Source organism: Ceratotherium simum, chromosome 37 (genome assembly GCF_057802395.1).
Source record: "Ceratotherium simum simum isolate JZ-2026a chromosome 37, ASM5780239v1, whole genome shotgun sequence".
Classification (NCBI taxonomy): Eukaryota; Metazoa; Chordata; class Mammalia; order Perissodactyla; family Rhinocerotidae; genus Ceratotherium; species Ceratotherium simum.
The window spans coordinates 7,707,930-7,725,705 of record NC_141936.1 but is presented as its reverse complement, the minus strand read 5'-3'; the positions used below and the strand labels follow the sequence as shown (position 1 = coordinate 7,725,705).

General features: G+C 43.2%; 1 protein-coding gene across 1 annotated transcript in view; it reads left to right on the top strand.

Moving 5' to 3' along the window:
- Positions 1-17,776, top strand: part of TRPM8 (transient receptor potential cation channel subfamily M member 8) — a 78,377-nt gene that overhangs the window by 2,062 nt on the left and 58,539 nt on the right. Inside the window, exons 2-5 of the mRNA XM_004427705.2 lie at positions 1,537-1,610; positions 8,124-8,280; positions 9,222-9,399; positions 11,884-12,056. Coding sequence (XP_004427762.1) covers positions 1,537-1,610; positions 8,124-8,280; positions 9,222-9,399; positions 11,884-12,056 — 582 coding nt within the window. The remainder of the gene's footprint in view (positions 1-1,536; positions 1,611-8,123; positions 8,281-9,221; positions 9,400-11,883; positions 12,057-17,776) is intronic.

Genomic DNA, 17,776 nt, shown 5'->3' with positions numbered 1-17,776 from the left:
GGGTTTCTGGTTTGCTACCGGGAGCAATGCCGCTCTGAACACTCGGACGTGTGAGCCGGGCTCCCTGGGAAACACGCTTTGGGTTGAGGCCAGGTGGGTAAAGGGGAACACCATTCCCTCATGCCATGATGAGGTCCATGTCTGGGTTTAAGACATAGGATTTATGAGGATTTATGGGGAAACCCGTTCAAAGGGTTGGGACGAGGAGGCATGTGGCCCATGTTCTCTGATGTCTCAGGACGTATGGAAGGGTGGCAAGAGGGGAGACTGCTGAATGCACTGTGGACTTTGCTCCAGGAGAGAGACTGCCCCTGCCCCTTTCTGTGGTACACGGCTGGTGACTGCCTCGCCGTAGGGGATAAGGAGTCAGGGCTGGCTTTGGTGCCAGTGGCCTGACTTGGGAGGCCAAACTTGCATGAAGTTCTCTGAGAACTGCAGCTGCCAGTGCCCGGTGACCCAAGGGAAGTGGATTTGGGCTTCCAGCCCCTCCTCCCCAGCGTAAGGCAGCCCCCTAAAGCTGACAACCCAATGCTGGGCATTCTGAGCTGATGGGTCATTCACTTGACAACCCTACCTCTCTCTCCATAAGGTACTAGTTCTAGGGGTACAACTTTACTGGCAACAGTGGACAATTTTCCAGAGTGGTCGTACCAATCCACTCACCCAGCCACAGCGGGCCTGAGGCCCTAGCACCTTGCCCCTCACCCACATTTGGTGTCAATTGCCTTTTTAATTTTTCCAGCCTGGCGGGCATGCAGTGGAATGTCGTGGTGGTTTCCCTTCACGTCTGCCTCATTACTGAGGAGGCTGAGTTTTTCACACATTTATGGCTTGTGTGTCCTCTTTTATTCAATGTCTTTTACCACTTTTCCATTAGGTTGTCTGTCTTATTCTTGGCGATTTATAGTCCTTTATATATTCTATTTACCCATCCTATCATATTAATACATGTTGCAAATATCTTCTCCCACTTTGAGGAGTATAGATATTTTGAAAGTATTTTTCATCTGTTTCCAAATAGTTTGCTTCTGCTAACTAAAGGGAAGCTTTGGTTTATAAAGGTTTTTGGTGGTTTGTCAGAATTGGGTTCCGGATATGCCTTCCCACCTTGCCCAAGGGGGAGCAAATACAACCAAAGAAGGAATTTTTGGAATATATCTTCTTTTGAAAAGCAAAGCACAGAAGGAATGGGAATCGGCCCTGAGATGTGATTTATGCTAAACTGTCAACAAAGGGTTGTATTCCCCTGGTAGCCCTAGAGATGGAAAACACCATTTGTATGTGTATAATGACATTTATTACAAGATAACTCCAAGTAACTTTCAGAAAAATTTGCATTTAATGATAAAAATTTAAACGTATGCCTCTTTTTAAAAACCGTGTACTCTAAAAATTGTGAACAGATGCTGCATGCTCTGCATATGTGGTAAATTCTTAAAACCTTTGGAGTAGGCTGCGTCATATTTAGTATGCATTAATAACAGCAAGGGGTGAGGATCAATCAGTAATGTGTTGCCCAATGTTCTTTCTCCAAAGGACTTGGTGAATTTTATTCAAGCAAATTTTAAGAAACGGGAATGTATCTTCTTCACCAAAGATTCCAAGGCCACGTAAGCAACTATTTTCCCTCCGTTTTTCTTCCACATCTGAAGATAAATTATCAACAACCATTACAACAAACAAACAAATGCTTGCTCGTTCATTATTAAAGTTGTTTTCATCTTGCCATTCTCAGAAATGGTGTGTGAGCAGGAAGAATTTTCTCAGAAATGGTCTGCGAGCAGGAAGAATTTGGCAAGTAGCTTGGAGTCGGTCCCTAGAGCAACTTCATTTTGTTTGATATTTAGCTATGGCAATAGTCGGTAAAGGCTCCAAGAGGCTGCTTCCCCCTTCAGTAGTCCCATGAGCCTGGGAGCCCACCTGAGTGGCCATGGCAGTGCACGTTGTTGTTTTAGAGCAGGTGGCAGGTGACACTAAGCGTGTGTGCACACATGGCAATCTGACCTGCTCCTCTGTCAGGCTGTCATGCCCTTTTGTTGACTTTGAGCCTTCCCAACTATTGGGTGTTCATCTGCTCTGAGTCTCGTGTGTTTTAGAACATCAAGGCTGGGTTACAAAAGCCATGGGGAGCAGCCTCCAGCAGCTCTGCACCCAGGAGGTCCTCAAAGAATGTTAGCTAATGAGTGAGTGAGTGAATGGATTGACTGCTGGTCTCTCCCACAGCAGATGCACCTAGATCTAATGAAACAATGTTAGCCCACCTCCCTCTCATCTTGTTCCTCTCTGCCCCCTCTCTTTTGCCTGCTGGTGATAGGAGAAAAAGTCTAGCTAGTAATTGACTGGATAGTTGTTGCTGTAGTTTATAATTACAGCATTGACCCTCTGTTGAGCAGAGGCAGTGAACAGAGGAAGGATGTAAGAATGAGCAAGAGCAGAAGCTTTAGAATCAGCCCTGGGTCCAACCTTGGCCTGGCTGCCTGCTCACTGCATGACCTTGAGCCAATTACTCTCCTTTCTGAACTGAATTTTCTCATCCTAAAACTCTAGAAAAGCACACCTATGGGTTGTGGGAAGGAGTCAATGAAGTAACACATAAAATACCTACCACAGTGCCTCAGAGCCTAAAAGGTTCCCAATAAATGTGTTTTCTTATTTCACGTGAATTAGAAAATGAACATCAGAAACACTGAGAGATCTCTACTTTGTCATTGGTATAAATGTATTCATCATGAGTCATTTTGACTCTATGAGTCAAACTCTATGAATCAGCTATTTATCTCCCCTATGTTTCACTGAAAGATTTTGCTGTTAATATATTTGTTTGACTGACAGAAAACACCATTTGGATGCATTCATTCATTCAAGAAATATTTATTGGGTGGGGCTGGCCTGGTGGCCGAGCGGTTGAGTTTTCGAGTTCTGCTTCGGCGGCCTGGGGTTCGCCGGTTCGGATCCTGGGCACTGACCTACTCAGGACTCATCAAGCCATGCTGAGGCGGTATCCCACATAGAAGAACTAGAGGGCCCTACAACTAGGATATGCAACTATGTACTGGGGCTTTGGGGAGAAAAAAGAAAAGGAGGAAGATTGGCAACAGAAGTTAGTTCAGGGCCAATCTTCCTCTAAAAAAAAAATGTATTGGGCTTTTACTATGTCACGGGGACTTTATATACTTGATTGCTAATTCTATAACCCCTCTGCAAGGTAGCTGCTACTATCATTTGACCAGGCACGTGGGACCCAGGGGTCTTCAGTATTTTACCCATCACGTGGCCAGTGGGAGATAGATGAGGGGTTAAACCCAGGTTTTCTGATTCCTAGGTTGTGCGTTCTTTCTATCCCCAGCTTTTGCCCTTTCTATGCCTCAGGCAGACCATTTTCATCAGCAATTTCTTAGTTGCAGATATTCAATCTAATTGGCTTAGGTGACAGGGGGTCGTCCCATTACTGACTGAAAAGCACAGCCAGATGCAGGGCTCAATTTCACCAAGACCCTGTCTCTTTCCACCTGTTGTTTCTGCTATTTTCTGGGTGGCCAGGCTCTTCACAAGTGGTGTCAAAATGGTCACCATATCTTTGGCTTACATGCTATCAGCTTACCATTTTACCACTGCAGGAGAGAGGGCCTCATTCCTAGCAATTCCACCAAAAGTCCTGGGTTGATGTTCATGGCTCTTATTGGCCTGGTTGGGCCGTGTGCCTGTCTCTGAGCTAATCCTTGGGGCTGGGGGATGGAATATATTGATTGGCCAGGCTTGGGTTATGTGTCCACATGGACCCAGTGTGGAAAGGGATGATTCCTCAAAGGGAAATCCAGGTGGTCCTACCAGCAGAAGAGAAAATGGATGCAAGGTAGGGAAGCCTGGAGCGGTCCACCTTAGATGCTTGATTCAGCTTGAGTCTGGCTGGAACAAAGGGAGATGTGGTGAGCAGCCCCACCCTCAACAACACAAGTAGAGAACAAGAAGATGTCAGAGTCTTCCAGTTCCCATCTCAAAGGGACACAAGGTTGTAGACCAGGGTCAAGACTCTATACTCTTTGAGTTTCTCCATATTTATTATTTTATCTCGCCATAGGTAGTGGGAATACTCTGTGTAATCTAAATTTCCCATCAGACATGCGAATCAGATGAAGTGACTCTTAATATTCTACCCCAGTTTTGCTGCTGCTTGCCACACCAGCTGACATAGGCTGTCCAAAGTCTCCCCAGAGAATCCCTGGGGTTGCGTCATATGTGCTAAGCCCAGACTACTCATGTCTCTCCACCCTAACCCCTTGTGGATGTCTATTTCTTGAGCAGTCACTGGAGAGTGATGCTTGACCATTGCGCCTGTTGCTGGATGCCCTCTGAGACATTGCCGCCCAGTTTAGTGGCTGTCCACTGGCACTCCTGAGGCTGTAAGCCCCTGATCTGGGTTTGTTCTCTTCAGTTCTCACTGCCTCAGCCATGCTGGGTTCCAGGTAGAAACTAGAAGAACTCTACTTCCGCTATAGCTGCTCTGTGCAATGGAACTCTCTGCCATGAGAGAAATATTCTGTATCTGCAGTGTCCATTATGGTAGTCAGTAGCCACATGTGGCTTTTGAAATGTGGTCAGTGTAACCAGTGAATTGAATTTATTTCTTTTTGATGAACTTAAATATAAAGTTAAATAGCCACACATGGCTAGTGACTACCTTATTGACAGTGTAGCTCTATAGGATTCAGACCTGGCTTGCGAGGTAGAACTAGGGTCCTGATGTTCTCCTGTCCTCTTCAGCTCTCCTCTCTGTCACTCCTATCCCTCCTCCAGGTATCTGAGCTCTTAATGTCTTTCTGGCCTCTTCAACATTTGTAAACCTATTCATGCAAATTGATGCTTAGAGGGCTACCAGCTCAGCCCACAGACCATCAACATGGAGCCACACAACTCTCTGTGTCAAGGTCACCTGAGACACGCCCCTACTCTTAGAAGGGAAAAGGTCTCAAGAATCTGTCTTCAGTTGTAGCAAGGATGGGTGGGGCAGGGAATTCTCTCCCCACCCTGCAATGAGCTTGGGTAGGTATGGACAGACCCCAAAGGATAGGGGGATGGTAATAGCTAAGGAAAGGGGAGAGGAAGCCAACTTGGACTCTAGTGGGTGGGACTCTGAGACCATGGGCAGCAGTCTTGGCTCAGGAAATGCCCTGGGACTTAGTAAGAGAAATGACTGAGGCAACTGTGATCAATTCTGGATGACTTTTTTTTGTTGGCCAAACTGAGTGATGCCCCAGGGAACTGTTCCTTTGGAGGCAAGATTGCCACTGGAAGCGTGATTTTGAATCCAAGCTCTAGCTCAATTTTTACAGATCCAGAAAATATTGAATGTTCTGACATATATTTTGAAAACAGATAATTTCCATACTCTATAGTAATTAAGACTTTTGGTTACAAGAATGCAAGGTAGCTTAACCTAAAAGGGGGGATGTACTATACGGAGACAGGAATGCCACAAACAACCTAAGAGAGAGAAGTGGCTGGGTGTCTGGGCTGGTTAGGGCCATGGCTGGAACATGTGGGGACTCAAGAAGTCTTCTCTGTCTACCTTTTATCTCCACCTCTCCCTGCACACCTGCTTTCTTTCTCAGTGTAGATACAATTGTGTTGTGTTGCCTGGAACTTCCATGTCCCAGGTCTAGACCTGGAGACATAGGAACAGCTCTTTTGGTGCTAACTCCAAATTCCCAAGAAAGGGATTCCTATGTCAATTCTGGATTGACTTCCTACCTCTGGGCCCATCAACTGTGGACAGTTCCACAGGATTCAGTTGTATGAACAGGCTTGTCTTGATCCAACGGTGTCATTGAGGTTGAAGAGTGAGGACAGTCCCACGGGAGTCCACATCAAATGTGTAATCTCCAGCAGGGACTCACACTGATGGATTATCTGCAGCTTCTCCCATAGGAGAGCAAGTTGCTTTCAAAGATTCCCACTGGGATACATTTGTTCCTCATTATAAAATCTCTTTGTTGAATGGCTTTGGCAGTTACCCTGGGCTTGCAGTACCTCAAAAAGATCTCTATCAGTAGAGTAACTCCAGGTCCATGTAACACGATCAAAGCCAATTGTGTCCAGGTGGTAGAATCTTGGCCACAACTGGAATCCATCTGCTTCTGGTGCAGTCATAAAACTTGCCTACAAAGCAACTAGTTTCTGCTCGTATTATATTTTTAGCAATAGTCACAGAAATGCATATCACTATCATCATCCTGTAAAATGAAAATGTGATCCTCCACCACAGAGCGTTTTTAGAATTAATACATTTTGCCATCTGTCAAATAAGCTCAACAGTGAGGAAGGGCTTGAGAAGAGAGCCCTTCTCTGGTCATGACAGCCATATACAGTTAAGCCTATCCTCTGGAAGGCAAAAATACTTGCTTTGCAAAATTACTCAGGATGGATGAGGATACAAACGACTTGCAAGAAGACCAATCAATGTATTTATTCACTATTGTGGGACCTGGGACACTGATAAGAGATGGAGGCACTGGTCCTACCAGGGCTTGGGCAACAAAATATAAACTGTGACTGTCGTGCACAAATCGGGACGTTTGTCACCCACTGGTGGTGGCCTTGTCTTGTTCCACTGTCTTTGCTCTCTCAGAAAAAGGAGAGATCTGTCCCTCTGGCCTCTTTCAGTGGCCAAATATGTCTCTTACTGAGCTGCTCTCCAGTCTCATTGGGACAGAACTCTTCATTCTCCTTCTACACTGGCCATGGCCCCCTTGAATTCCTAGCACCCTCTTTAAGCTTGTCCAACGACTGACTGGAGAGGAAATAAGGAGAGATGCAGAACCATGTGGGTGAGACAGGGAGAAAGAAACCGGTAAGAGGGTGAGCAGTGCCTCCCTAGGGAGAGTTGCTTTGGCCACATTAGAATTTTTCTGTGGTTGTTGTTCATCTCCTTGGAGACCATGACCCTCAGAATCCAACACAGCCCTGGAGAGAGGGGCCAAGCAGACATGGCATGCATTTTTAGATTTTTTTTTTTTTTACTATATTTTTGCTTCTTTTCTGTTGCCACTGCCTTTGCTATTCCTCGATTTGCATGTATGGCACCACCATAACCTAAAGTCACTTGATAGAGAGTGTACTGTGTGCTGGGTCCAGCTGGATGCTCTGCATCATTTCCAACCATCTCAGCAAGCCAACAAGAGAAGGACTGTGTAGGATAAAAGGAAGTGTTCTGTTTGTTCCTCGCTGCACTCTGCCAGGTGTTGTACTTAGCTGTTCCCGAGAGATCACAAGAAACCCAAGGCCCGGAATCCCATCCAGGTAATCTCTGGATGCCATGCAGCTCAGCCCAGGTCTGACTCCGAGTGGATTTTCCATCCATGTTTGCTGAACAATTACAGCACATTGGGAAGGAGAAGGGGAAGAGGCTTCACCTCTTACTGTCTATCTTTTCATCCTCTTCCAATTTCGTATCATGCATATGTCATTTAACAAACAATTAAATTTAGTTCTATTGCACCTTTAATGGGAAGAAATGGTGTTCATTTATTGCAGTTTATCCTTGTCTAGCCCAAATTATTGAAAGTTTCCCAAGCAGGTGATGTCCAGCACGGAAAGGATGGTCTCTCTACATTCTGGAATGCTGTGGGCCCCTGCCAGGGGACCACCTCTCTCCAGGGAGTAGAGCCCATGGGGAGGGTTCACCTCACTTCAGAAGAGTTGGGCAAACTGGCAGGGCTGGCACCAAGGCACTGAGCCCTGCCCCAGGGCTCCTGTGTGTCACGAATCACGCAGGAAGCTGAATAAACAGTTTCCAGATTTCTAAGACCCAATCCCACAATAACCTCATGGCTACTTGCGCAGATGATAGACTCCATGAGGGCAGAGTCTGCTCTCCTTATATCTTATGTCTCAGCACAGAGCCAGCTTGCTGGCAGACAGACAACAGACAACAGGGATAGAACACCAGGATAGTTTGTGAACAGCCAACTGAGATGATGAAAATAGTCTGAAAATAACACCTGATGGTCAAATCTCTTTTTGTGTTTATTTAAGCTAATGATGTGTGACTTATTCTAAAAATGTGACAGACTATTTAAGTAGGTTTAATGAAACCTGTTCCTTCCTGTGAATATTATTCTGCTCAGGGAAAACGTGTGCAAGTGTGGCTATGCCCAGAGCCAGCACATCGAAGGCACTCAGATCAACCAAAACGAGAAATGGAATTACAAGAAACACACCAAGGAATTTCCAACTGACGCCTTTGGGGATATTCAGTTTGAGACCCTGGGGAAGAAAGGGAAGGTAACCAGTGGTTTTCTACTTTAACTAGCTAATTCATATACCAACACAACTTGGGCTACTTTGAATTGTCTAATAGTGTGGAGGCGGGAGAGATGGGCAGTCAATGCAAAAACTATTGTAGAAAAAGATAAACCTTGTAAAAGTCAAAAGCTGTGATTGGATTACGTGCATCTGGAGAACTCCACAGATGGTGACTGGATGATCACCCAACGGCCTTTCTCTGCACACACTGCGGCATTCATGTAACATCCACGTTGATGCCCACTGCTACAAAAAGCCCGATGAACACTTTTGTGAACTGTCCCGTTTAGCTTGGCATACGGCATTCTTGAGAATACATATGGCCCTGAATAAGGTGGCATTTCCCTCTACACACCCACATGGCCGGCTTTTACACGGGGTTTTACAACAAAGTTTAATGACTGGAAGTGTATATCCTTAAATCCTCCTCTGTCCTCCATCTCAATGGCTGAACTATCCACAGCTAACTGGAAGCCTGGGCCTTGACTCCTTCTGTCCTCAAGCCCAGTGGTTGTGGCCCTGGAAGGTGACCCTGCTGGTCCACTGCTGTCTCTTCCCAGGGTCCCTGCCCCAAGATGGGCCACCACTATCCCTTGCCTTTCCACAGCTCTCTCTACCTGTCTGGTCCCGCAAACTGTAGTCAACACTACCGCTGGAGGACTCCCTCAGATGTAAATCCCATCCCTCACAGGTGCCCCACTGCCTGCAGGATCAAGTCCCAAGCTCTCCCGCTGGCTGGGAAGACCCTTCAGTGGCATCCACATCCCCTTAGTCTACTGCTTCCCTTCCACTTCCCCGTGGGACCCTCCTTAGCTGCGATGCGCTCTCCTCACCCCCTCCCATAGGGGCAGGTGAGGCAGGGGCTAAATCCGATGGTCAGGTGAGCAGTGCCGACCCTATGCTTTCCGTCTTCCCCACAGTACATCCGATTGTCCTGTGACACCGACGCGGAAACCCTCTACGAGCTGCTGACCCAGCACTGGCACCTGAAAACGCCCAACCTCGTCATTTCTGTCACCGGCGGCGCCAAAAACTTCGCCCTGAAGCCGCGCATGCGCAAGATCTTCAGCCGCCTGATCTACATCGCGCAGTCGAAAGGTGCGCACGGTCCCCGCGGTCCCCGCGGTCCCGGGGAATTGCGCCCGCGGCGGGTCAGGCCATCCTGGCTGCGCAGCCACTTCGGAGACAGAAATTCCCGTATGCAAGTCCTGCGCAGAATCCAGATGCTCTAGAACTAGATGATTAATCAGTATCTTATTAGAAGCAAGATCCTTAAATGAATGGACAGCCAGGGAGCTCTGGCGGATGGGGGGGCGTTTCACAAAGTAACTTTAAAATCAGCGTTAAGGTGCTTCCTTGCGGGTAATTTTATGTTTCTTTTAATCTTCTGGTGAATCAAAAAGGAAAGTTGAATTTGCTCTTTAATTTTGAGGTCAGTGATGCGCTTTTGGAAATAGGGACAGTGCCTGACAGTTTGTAAGGACAACGGTAGTGTTTGATAGAGATCAAAGTAAATAACCGTGGCTCTGTTACTTGAAATATTCAGCTTTACCTTTTTTTTTTTCGTTTTAACTTTTTATTATGAAAAATTTCAAACCTACAGAAGAGTTATAAGAATACTACAATGAACATCTGTCCACCCTTCATTTAGATTCACCAATTGTTAACATTTTCCCACATTTGTCATCTCTTTCCATATCCACATATTATGATTTTTTTTTGAATCTTTTGAGAGTAAATTGCAGGCATCACAGCCATAGCCCCTAAGTATGTCAGCATGCATCTCCTAAGAACAGAGGTGTTCTCTCACATAACCCAAGACATTTTTCAAACCCGCCAAAGTTAACATTGACCAGTACTGTTACCTAAAAAAGAGTCCTATTTTAATTTTGCTAATTATCCTGGCAATGTCCTTTAGAGCAAAAAAAAAGTTGTTTTTTCCCTCCATCTGGACTCCAAGACATTTAGCTTTTTATATCATAGCAAACTAAAAAGCTTTCCTTCATCTGGAACTGTTCTTTGCCTTTCTTGGTCTTTCAGGACATTTTTGAACACTATAGGCAAATTATTTTTGCAGACTGTCTCTGAGTTTGATTGGTGTTTCCTCATGATTAGAATCAGTTGATCTAAGCCTAATATTTAAAAACTTTTTTATTAGGAATATTAGTTGATTGACAGCACTAAGGAATTTAGTGTCTTAGTTTAGATATGAGTTTTTCCTTAATGTCAAGAAGAAATTGAGATTTTTTATCACCCCACTTATTCTTCTCATTTCCTGACCAACCAGAGGGGGCCACTGTGGGTAGTAACTTTGTAACGAAACAGAGTAACTCAGCTTCCTTACTACTAAATCCTGAACACACATCATTTACTCATTGAACACACTTATTAAATGCCTACTATGTGTCAGGAATTGCTTTAGGTGCTGGGAGTATGGCAGAACAAAACAGACAGAAGTCCCTGGCCTGGGACATCATCTTAGATGAAGTGAGGCACCAGAGCTGGGAAGTGAATAGTCTTGTTGTGCTCTGCGTTGGCCATGGGAGAGCTACTTCATTTCCCAGTGCCTCAGTTTGAAGGGAGTTGTTGACAACTGAAATCTGTCTAGAGGAAGGACGCTGGGTGTGGAGGGGTCTGGAAGTCACATCCTGTGAGAACTGGCGAAGGAATCGGGTATGAAAATTCTAAGGACTACATCACATTTACCTTAAAATATTGGAAGTAAAATCTTGGAAGTACTTTTATGTGGGAGCTGACTAAACTTGTTCCTCACTGCTGAAAACAGTAGTAAAATTAGAGAATGGAGACAAATAGCAGACAGAAGGACTTTCTGACCATTGGAGGAGTGGGCTCTGCCTCCAGACTCCTGAGCCTCCACAACCAGAGCTAATCAAGGGAGGCTGGGACCATCCCTCAGGCTGGATTCCTGTGTGGGAAGCATATTAGATCAGAGTCATTTTCAACTTTAGATTCTATTATTGTACTAAATAATATTTTGTAGGTATTTTATTTACTTCAATTTTGAAAACAAAACAAAACAAAATAAAAAACCATACAAAACCCTTGACATTGTGAAGATCATCAAATGCAAACCTTAAAATACTAGTATGCAAAATTGTGTAATTATAAAGTAAAGTTAAATTGTAGGCACCAGGGTAATGCCAGGAAGGTCACACAGATCCACCGAGGTGGGGGCCTGGGAGCACGGGGAGAGTGCTCCACTTTCCATGGAGATGCTGCCTAACTTGCTCAGAGGCTCAGGCCAGGCATTTATTACCCATAAAAAGATTCACCTGAGAGGCTGGCTAAAGATGCAGGCTCCCTGGCCCACCTGCCAGAGAGTCTGATGATGTAGATCTAGAGAGGGGCCGAGAATTTGTATTCTTTTTCATCCAGCATCTCTTAGAAACGCTGAGAGCTTCTTTTCCTTCCTTTTCATACGGTCACAGGTGAGGTCCGTTCTGAAGTGTGGTGGCAGTGCAGTGTCCTGTTGCTCCCGGAGTGGGGTCTTCTTTAGGGGTCTTTGAGCACAGGACAGGAATCCGAGCCAGCTGAGCGTGTGCTCTTCTTCCTCGTTGACAGGCGCTTGGATTCTCACTGGAGGCACCCACTATGGCCTGATGAAGTACATCGGGGAGGTGGTGAGAGACAACACCATCAGCAGGAACTCAGAGGAGAACATCGTGGCCATTGGCATTGCGGCTTGGGGCATGGTCTCCAACAGGGACACCCTCATCAGGAATTGCGATGTTGAGGTAGGGCGGGTCAGGAGGAGCTCTGCGGGGTCACGTGGGAGAAAGCTCATGGCATGGGGCTTTGTGATGCAGTCAGCTCATAGGGAAGTCAGCCTCGCAAGGAGCACCTTTGGAACCTCAGGCATTAAAGACAAGGATGACATAATCGAAGAACATCCACTGGAGTTGCCAATGGATGTGTTTTGTTCATTAAAATTTTTTCCCAACAAATTGTGCTAGAATCAGGTTTTTTATTCTTTATAACCATGACCTGATTCCATCCCCAGAGGGCTCAAGCTCTGGCTCCCACGCCTTTATTGCTTGGCCACACTCATGGGAATTGAAATTAGTGCCTAGGCCACTGGTTAATTTTGCATCAAGAGGGCTCTGAGACACCCTTGCCTCCAAAGTTTCCTGTGAACATATTTAGACAGTAAACACGCATTTCATTGTTAAAATACAAGGTAGACAGATGGGGTTTTGCATCATGTGTGGAATGTTGAAAATAGCATTTCTAGTGAGATGAGGACCTCCTTAAGCAACACGTGCTCTCTACCCAGAAGCTTTGGGCCAGATGCTCAGAAATCCCAATTTATTCCACACTGTCTTCCATCTGGGACTCCTTAGAAGTTTAGGCAGTAAATGTTCAGGATTCTGGAAATCACTGTGGTTATTTTTATTTTTTAAATTATTTTACTTTTGTGTCTGTTACCATTTTTTGGGTTCATAAGGGGCAGAGGAGAGTGGGGAGGCATTTCCTGAGTGTCTCCCAGGAGGCAGCACGGTGGAGTGGTTGGAGGATGGGCTTTGGAGACAAGGAAGTGTGGGTGTGAGTAACTGCTCCCTTGATAAGTGCAGAGTCTGAGCGAGATCCCTTCTCTGAGTTTTTATAATAATAACCTTGTATTGTTATGGGATAAATTAATTGTGCAGAGTGAATTGTAGCTTTTATTGTTATTACTAGATGCTCAGTTAGGGAGGGCAAAATGGTCTCACATCAAATGCCAACTTCAGGGGTGAGAGTGGCCTGGGGGAGGATTCTGAGGACAGTGGCAAGCTGGGCAGGAAAGAATGCTGGTATCTGTTAGTGATGTTTGTCATGGATGTGGGAGTTAACCTTGTGCTGTATAATCATGACCCCCGTGGTGGATACGTTACGTATATTATTCATAGCATCACAAAAACACCCCTGTAAAGTATGTATTTTTTCCTTTGAATTGGAACAACAAGAACAAAAGACTTTAGTATTTCCCTGGTGGCAGTTTAGAGGACCCATTCTCTGTCATGAAGTAAAACTTGAAATGAGTCTATGAAAATTAAACAGAAAACCCCAATCACTTGGAAATTAAGAACCAAACGATCAAACAACCTTCTTGTTAAATAACTTTGGGTCAAAAATGAGCTTTCAAAAATATACGGTTGGCCCTCTGTAACCATAGTACCCGCAGAGTCTGCACCTGCAGAAGACTCAACCAACTGCCAGTGGTTTACACACTGTGTTTACTGTCCATGGTTGGTTGAATCCGAGGATGAAAAGGGCCAACTAAGGGACTCGAGCATCTGTGGATTTTGGTACCTGAGAGGAATCCTAAAACCCATCCCCCAGGCAAGGGATGACTGTAATTGCAGGTCACTTAGAAAGCAATGGAAATGAAAACATTACATATTAAGACTAATGATATGTGGCCAAAGCTGCACTCAGAGTGAAATGCATAGTCCAATACCTTTATTACTAAAAATAAAAAAAAAATTCAATATTAATAATAGCAATAGTAATTAACATTTGTTTACTAACACTTACTATATATTAGGTTCCATTCTAAGTGTTTTTTTTTTTTTTTTTTTTTAAAGATTTTATTTATTTATTTTTTCCCCCAAAGCCCCAGTAGATAGTCGTATGTCATAGCTGCACATCCTTCTAGTTGCTGTATGTGGGACTCAGCCTCAGGATGGACGGAGAAGTGGTGCCTCAGTGCGCGCCCGGGATCCGAACCCGGGCCGCCAGCATCGGAGCGCGCGCACTTAACCACCAAGCCACGGGGCCGGCCCTTTTCTAAGTGTTTTATGTACAGTAACTCATTTAATCTTCACAACAGTCCTATGAGTTCAGTACTGCTATTACCTCTCATTATAGATGAGAAAACTGTGACATAGAGAAAGTAAGAAACTTCCTTAACTCACATGGCTAGTAAGTGGCAGAGACATGGTTCATAGTCCTTTAACCACTCAAGTATGCAAATTAATAGATTTGAAAAATAATGACTTGAACAAAACTTAAAAAGAGCAAGAGGAAAAAATAATATTCAATCAGAAATAATTAGAAAAGAAAGAATAAAAATATTCTTTATTCTCTGAAATAGTTTTAACAATTTAATTTAAGGAGTAAATAAAACCAAGAAATCAAGTATAATAATAAATATTGAGAAAAATATGGGTGCAACATACAACTGTATGTCAATAAATCTGCAAATCTTGTTAGAATTTATATTTTTCTGTAAAACTATAACTTTTAAAAAACTGATTCAAGGGTCCACCCCAGTGGAGTAGTGGTTAAGTGCACGCGCTCCACTTCAGTGGCCCAAGGGTTCGCAGGTTCGGATCCTGGGTGCACGCCGAGGCACTGCTTGTCAAGCCATGCTGTGGTGGCATCCCATATAAAGTAGAGGAAGATGGGCCTGGATGTTAGCCCAGGGCCAATCTTCCTCTGCAAAAAGAGGACGATTGGCAACAGATGTCAGCTCAGGGCTAATTGTCCTCAAAAAAAAAAAAAAAGAAAACAACAACAAAACTGATTCAAGGGGCTGCCCTGGTGGCATAGTGGTTAAGTGTGCTCACTCCGCTTCAGTGGCCCGAGAGTTGGCATGTTCTGATCCCGGGCGCGCACAGATGCACTGCTTGTCAAACCATGAGGTGGCGGCGTCCTATATAAAGTAGAGGAAGATGGGCACGGATGGTAGCCCAGGGCCACTCTTCCTCGGCAAAAAGAGGAGGATTGGCCTCGGATGTTAGCTCAGGGCTGATCTTCCTCAAAAAAACAAAAGCAAAAACCTGATTCAAGAAGAACTTGAATATGAAAATATGACTAGATGCATTATCAATGAATGAGCTTAAAGGGAAATAGAAAATTATCTCCAAAATTGTTCTGGGCCAGATGGTTTCACCTAGCAATTAAAAAGTCTATTAGTTGCTAATTTCAAAAATGTTTATAGTCTCCAACACATGAAGAAGCATGAGATCTTTACAAATTGCTGGAGAAAGAACAAGTTTGTGCTCTTTCTGGAAAAGCATGTGGAAATACATATCAAGAGCATGAAAGCTTCCTAACATATATCCAGTAATCACACTTATAAATACACGACTAGGAAATTTAATATTTGGACAACCATATCATTAAAATATTTCTTATAGTAGCAGGAATTTACATAAACCTAAGTATCTAGCAATATTAATAATGGGAGAATCTTCAGGTAGATTACTGTACAAACATGAGGGAAAATTGTGGAGCCATTAAAATACTATTTCCAAAGATTTTCTGATAGCATGTAAAATGTTTACAATTTTAAATAGAAAATTATGAAAAGTATGTCAATCAATCAATGCCTGGAAAAGACACAAATGCACTAAGACCTTGATGGTGACTGTCACTGAGTTGTGGAATTTAGCATGATTTTAATTTTCCTCATGCTTTTCTGCATTTTCCATGTTTTTTACAATAAGCATGGATTATTTTTAGATAGTCAAATTATAGAGCTAGTTATTATTCCTTTTATGTTTCTGTTAATGATAATCTTGAGTGACTTAGAGTAATTTTGTAGCAAACTCATATGATCTTGTGGTCAGCCTCCTTGTTTCTTTTCTTCCCTGAACAACAGTGTTTGGTCTTTTCATAAGTTGAATCTAATAATTGTTCATGATAACTTTGTTGGTCATCTCTTCCTATGTAGTTTCTACTCACAGCTTCATTACAAACCCTACCATGGGGCTGTACTAGGACCTAGATTTAGCTAGCTTGAAACAATCCTGTATTTCACAAACACTACAGTTTTACATGATTTTGAGGCTCTCTTTCAAGATTTTTTCTCGTCTTCTATCAGGTGTTTTTTCTTGAGTCAGTACTACACTTTAAAATTTATTGTTGCAGTACCCATGCATTAAAAAAGATAGCTCAAGTCTCTACTCATTATTCTTATTTGAACTTTAAAATCCCTTTGTGAAGATACAACCACAAGACAAACAACACAGTACAGTTTCACCCTCACTGAGTGGAATCATATTAAACCTGTAAGCTGCTGCAGGAAAAATTGAAATTGTTATAATATCAAGTCCTCGTCCAGTAACATGCCATGTCTCTCAATTTATGCAAGTCTGTGTCTTTCAGGAAAACTTACAATTTTCCTCATTAGGTCCTACCTACTTCTTCTTAATGTTATTTCTAGAGATTTTATATTTTTATTGTTGTTGTGAATGGGGTCTTTATTTGATGTAATTTTTGAAGTGATTGATTTTTGCTGGTACATATAAAAATAGTAATTTGTTTGTTGTTTTGAATCAGACATTTTATGAACTCTTGTCTTTGTTCTAATAGTTTTCCAGTAGATTCTCTGGCTGTTTTATGTTTGCAACCATATTATTGGTAAATATCGTTACTTTTTAAAATAACACTTCCATTTAATTATACCTTGCATTTTTTGGTCATCTTGTTGACTTGGCTAAAATGTCCAAATAACAGTGAAGGCAGCAGGTAGGTAGTTGGTGAGAATGAGACTAGTATTTCACCAGTAAATAGGATTTGGCTAAATATATATGTATTTTTAAGAAGTATCATAAGGCAGCATCCTTTTATTTCTAGTTTGTAATTGTTTAAATTGACAATGAATGTTGAGTACAAACTATCTTTTTGCTTCTGTTGGGTTATTTTTCTTCTCTAAACCGTAGCCTAATGGACTAACTCCTGGAAACAACACTAATTGTTCCTTAATAATCCTACTGAGTTTAATTAGCCAATGGTGTCTCAGGACTTTTGTGTCCTTGTTCATTAGAGAGCCTGGCCTTTGGCTTTTCCTTTTGTGATTCTTTCCTTGTTAGGGTTTTGGAATCACTGTTGTGTTCTGGAAGGGTGTAAATGAAATAGGAATTATTTGTTCCAGAAAAGTTTGTCACGTTCTTCCATCAAACGACTGGATGCCTGTGTTACAAATATTATCTCATCTGCCATATCCAGGACTCTCCTGATTGGAGCTCCTGACTGGGCAAGGGCCACCTAGAGAATAGAATTATAACATGTGAATTTTACTTTTCATTCTGCCTCTGTTCTGATCATATAGATATGTCATTAATAGAGTCAATAACCTTCCTCTCCTCACTGAGTTTTCAACTTAACTTATACTCTTGGAGTTCAGGTTGAAACACCTTTTAATACAACCCTGATATTTTAAAAACTAAACACTTTCAATGGGAAATGACCCCACATGACATGGGTCATGAACTCCTTTCTTTATATTCCCACAGCAGTTTTTTATTCTCTGCTATTAAGTGTTAGGACAAGGTACCTATTTAGTTACTTCTTTTTGTGGTCCTGTAATTATGCGCTTTGCAAGGGTGAAGGTTCTATTTTATTCATTTTATAATCCCCAGACCCTGGCACAGTTCTTGGCATATGATAGAGCCCAGAAAAATACATATGTGTGTATATCAACGTCTGCCTTTACCTGTATCCAGACACACACACTCAAATATATGTG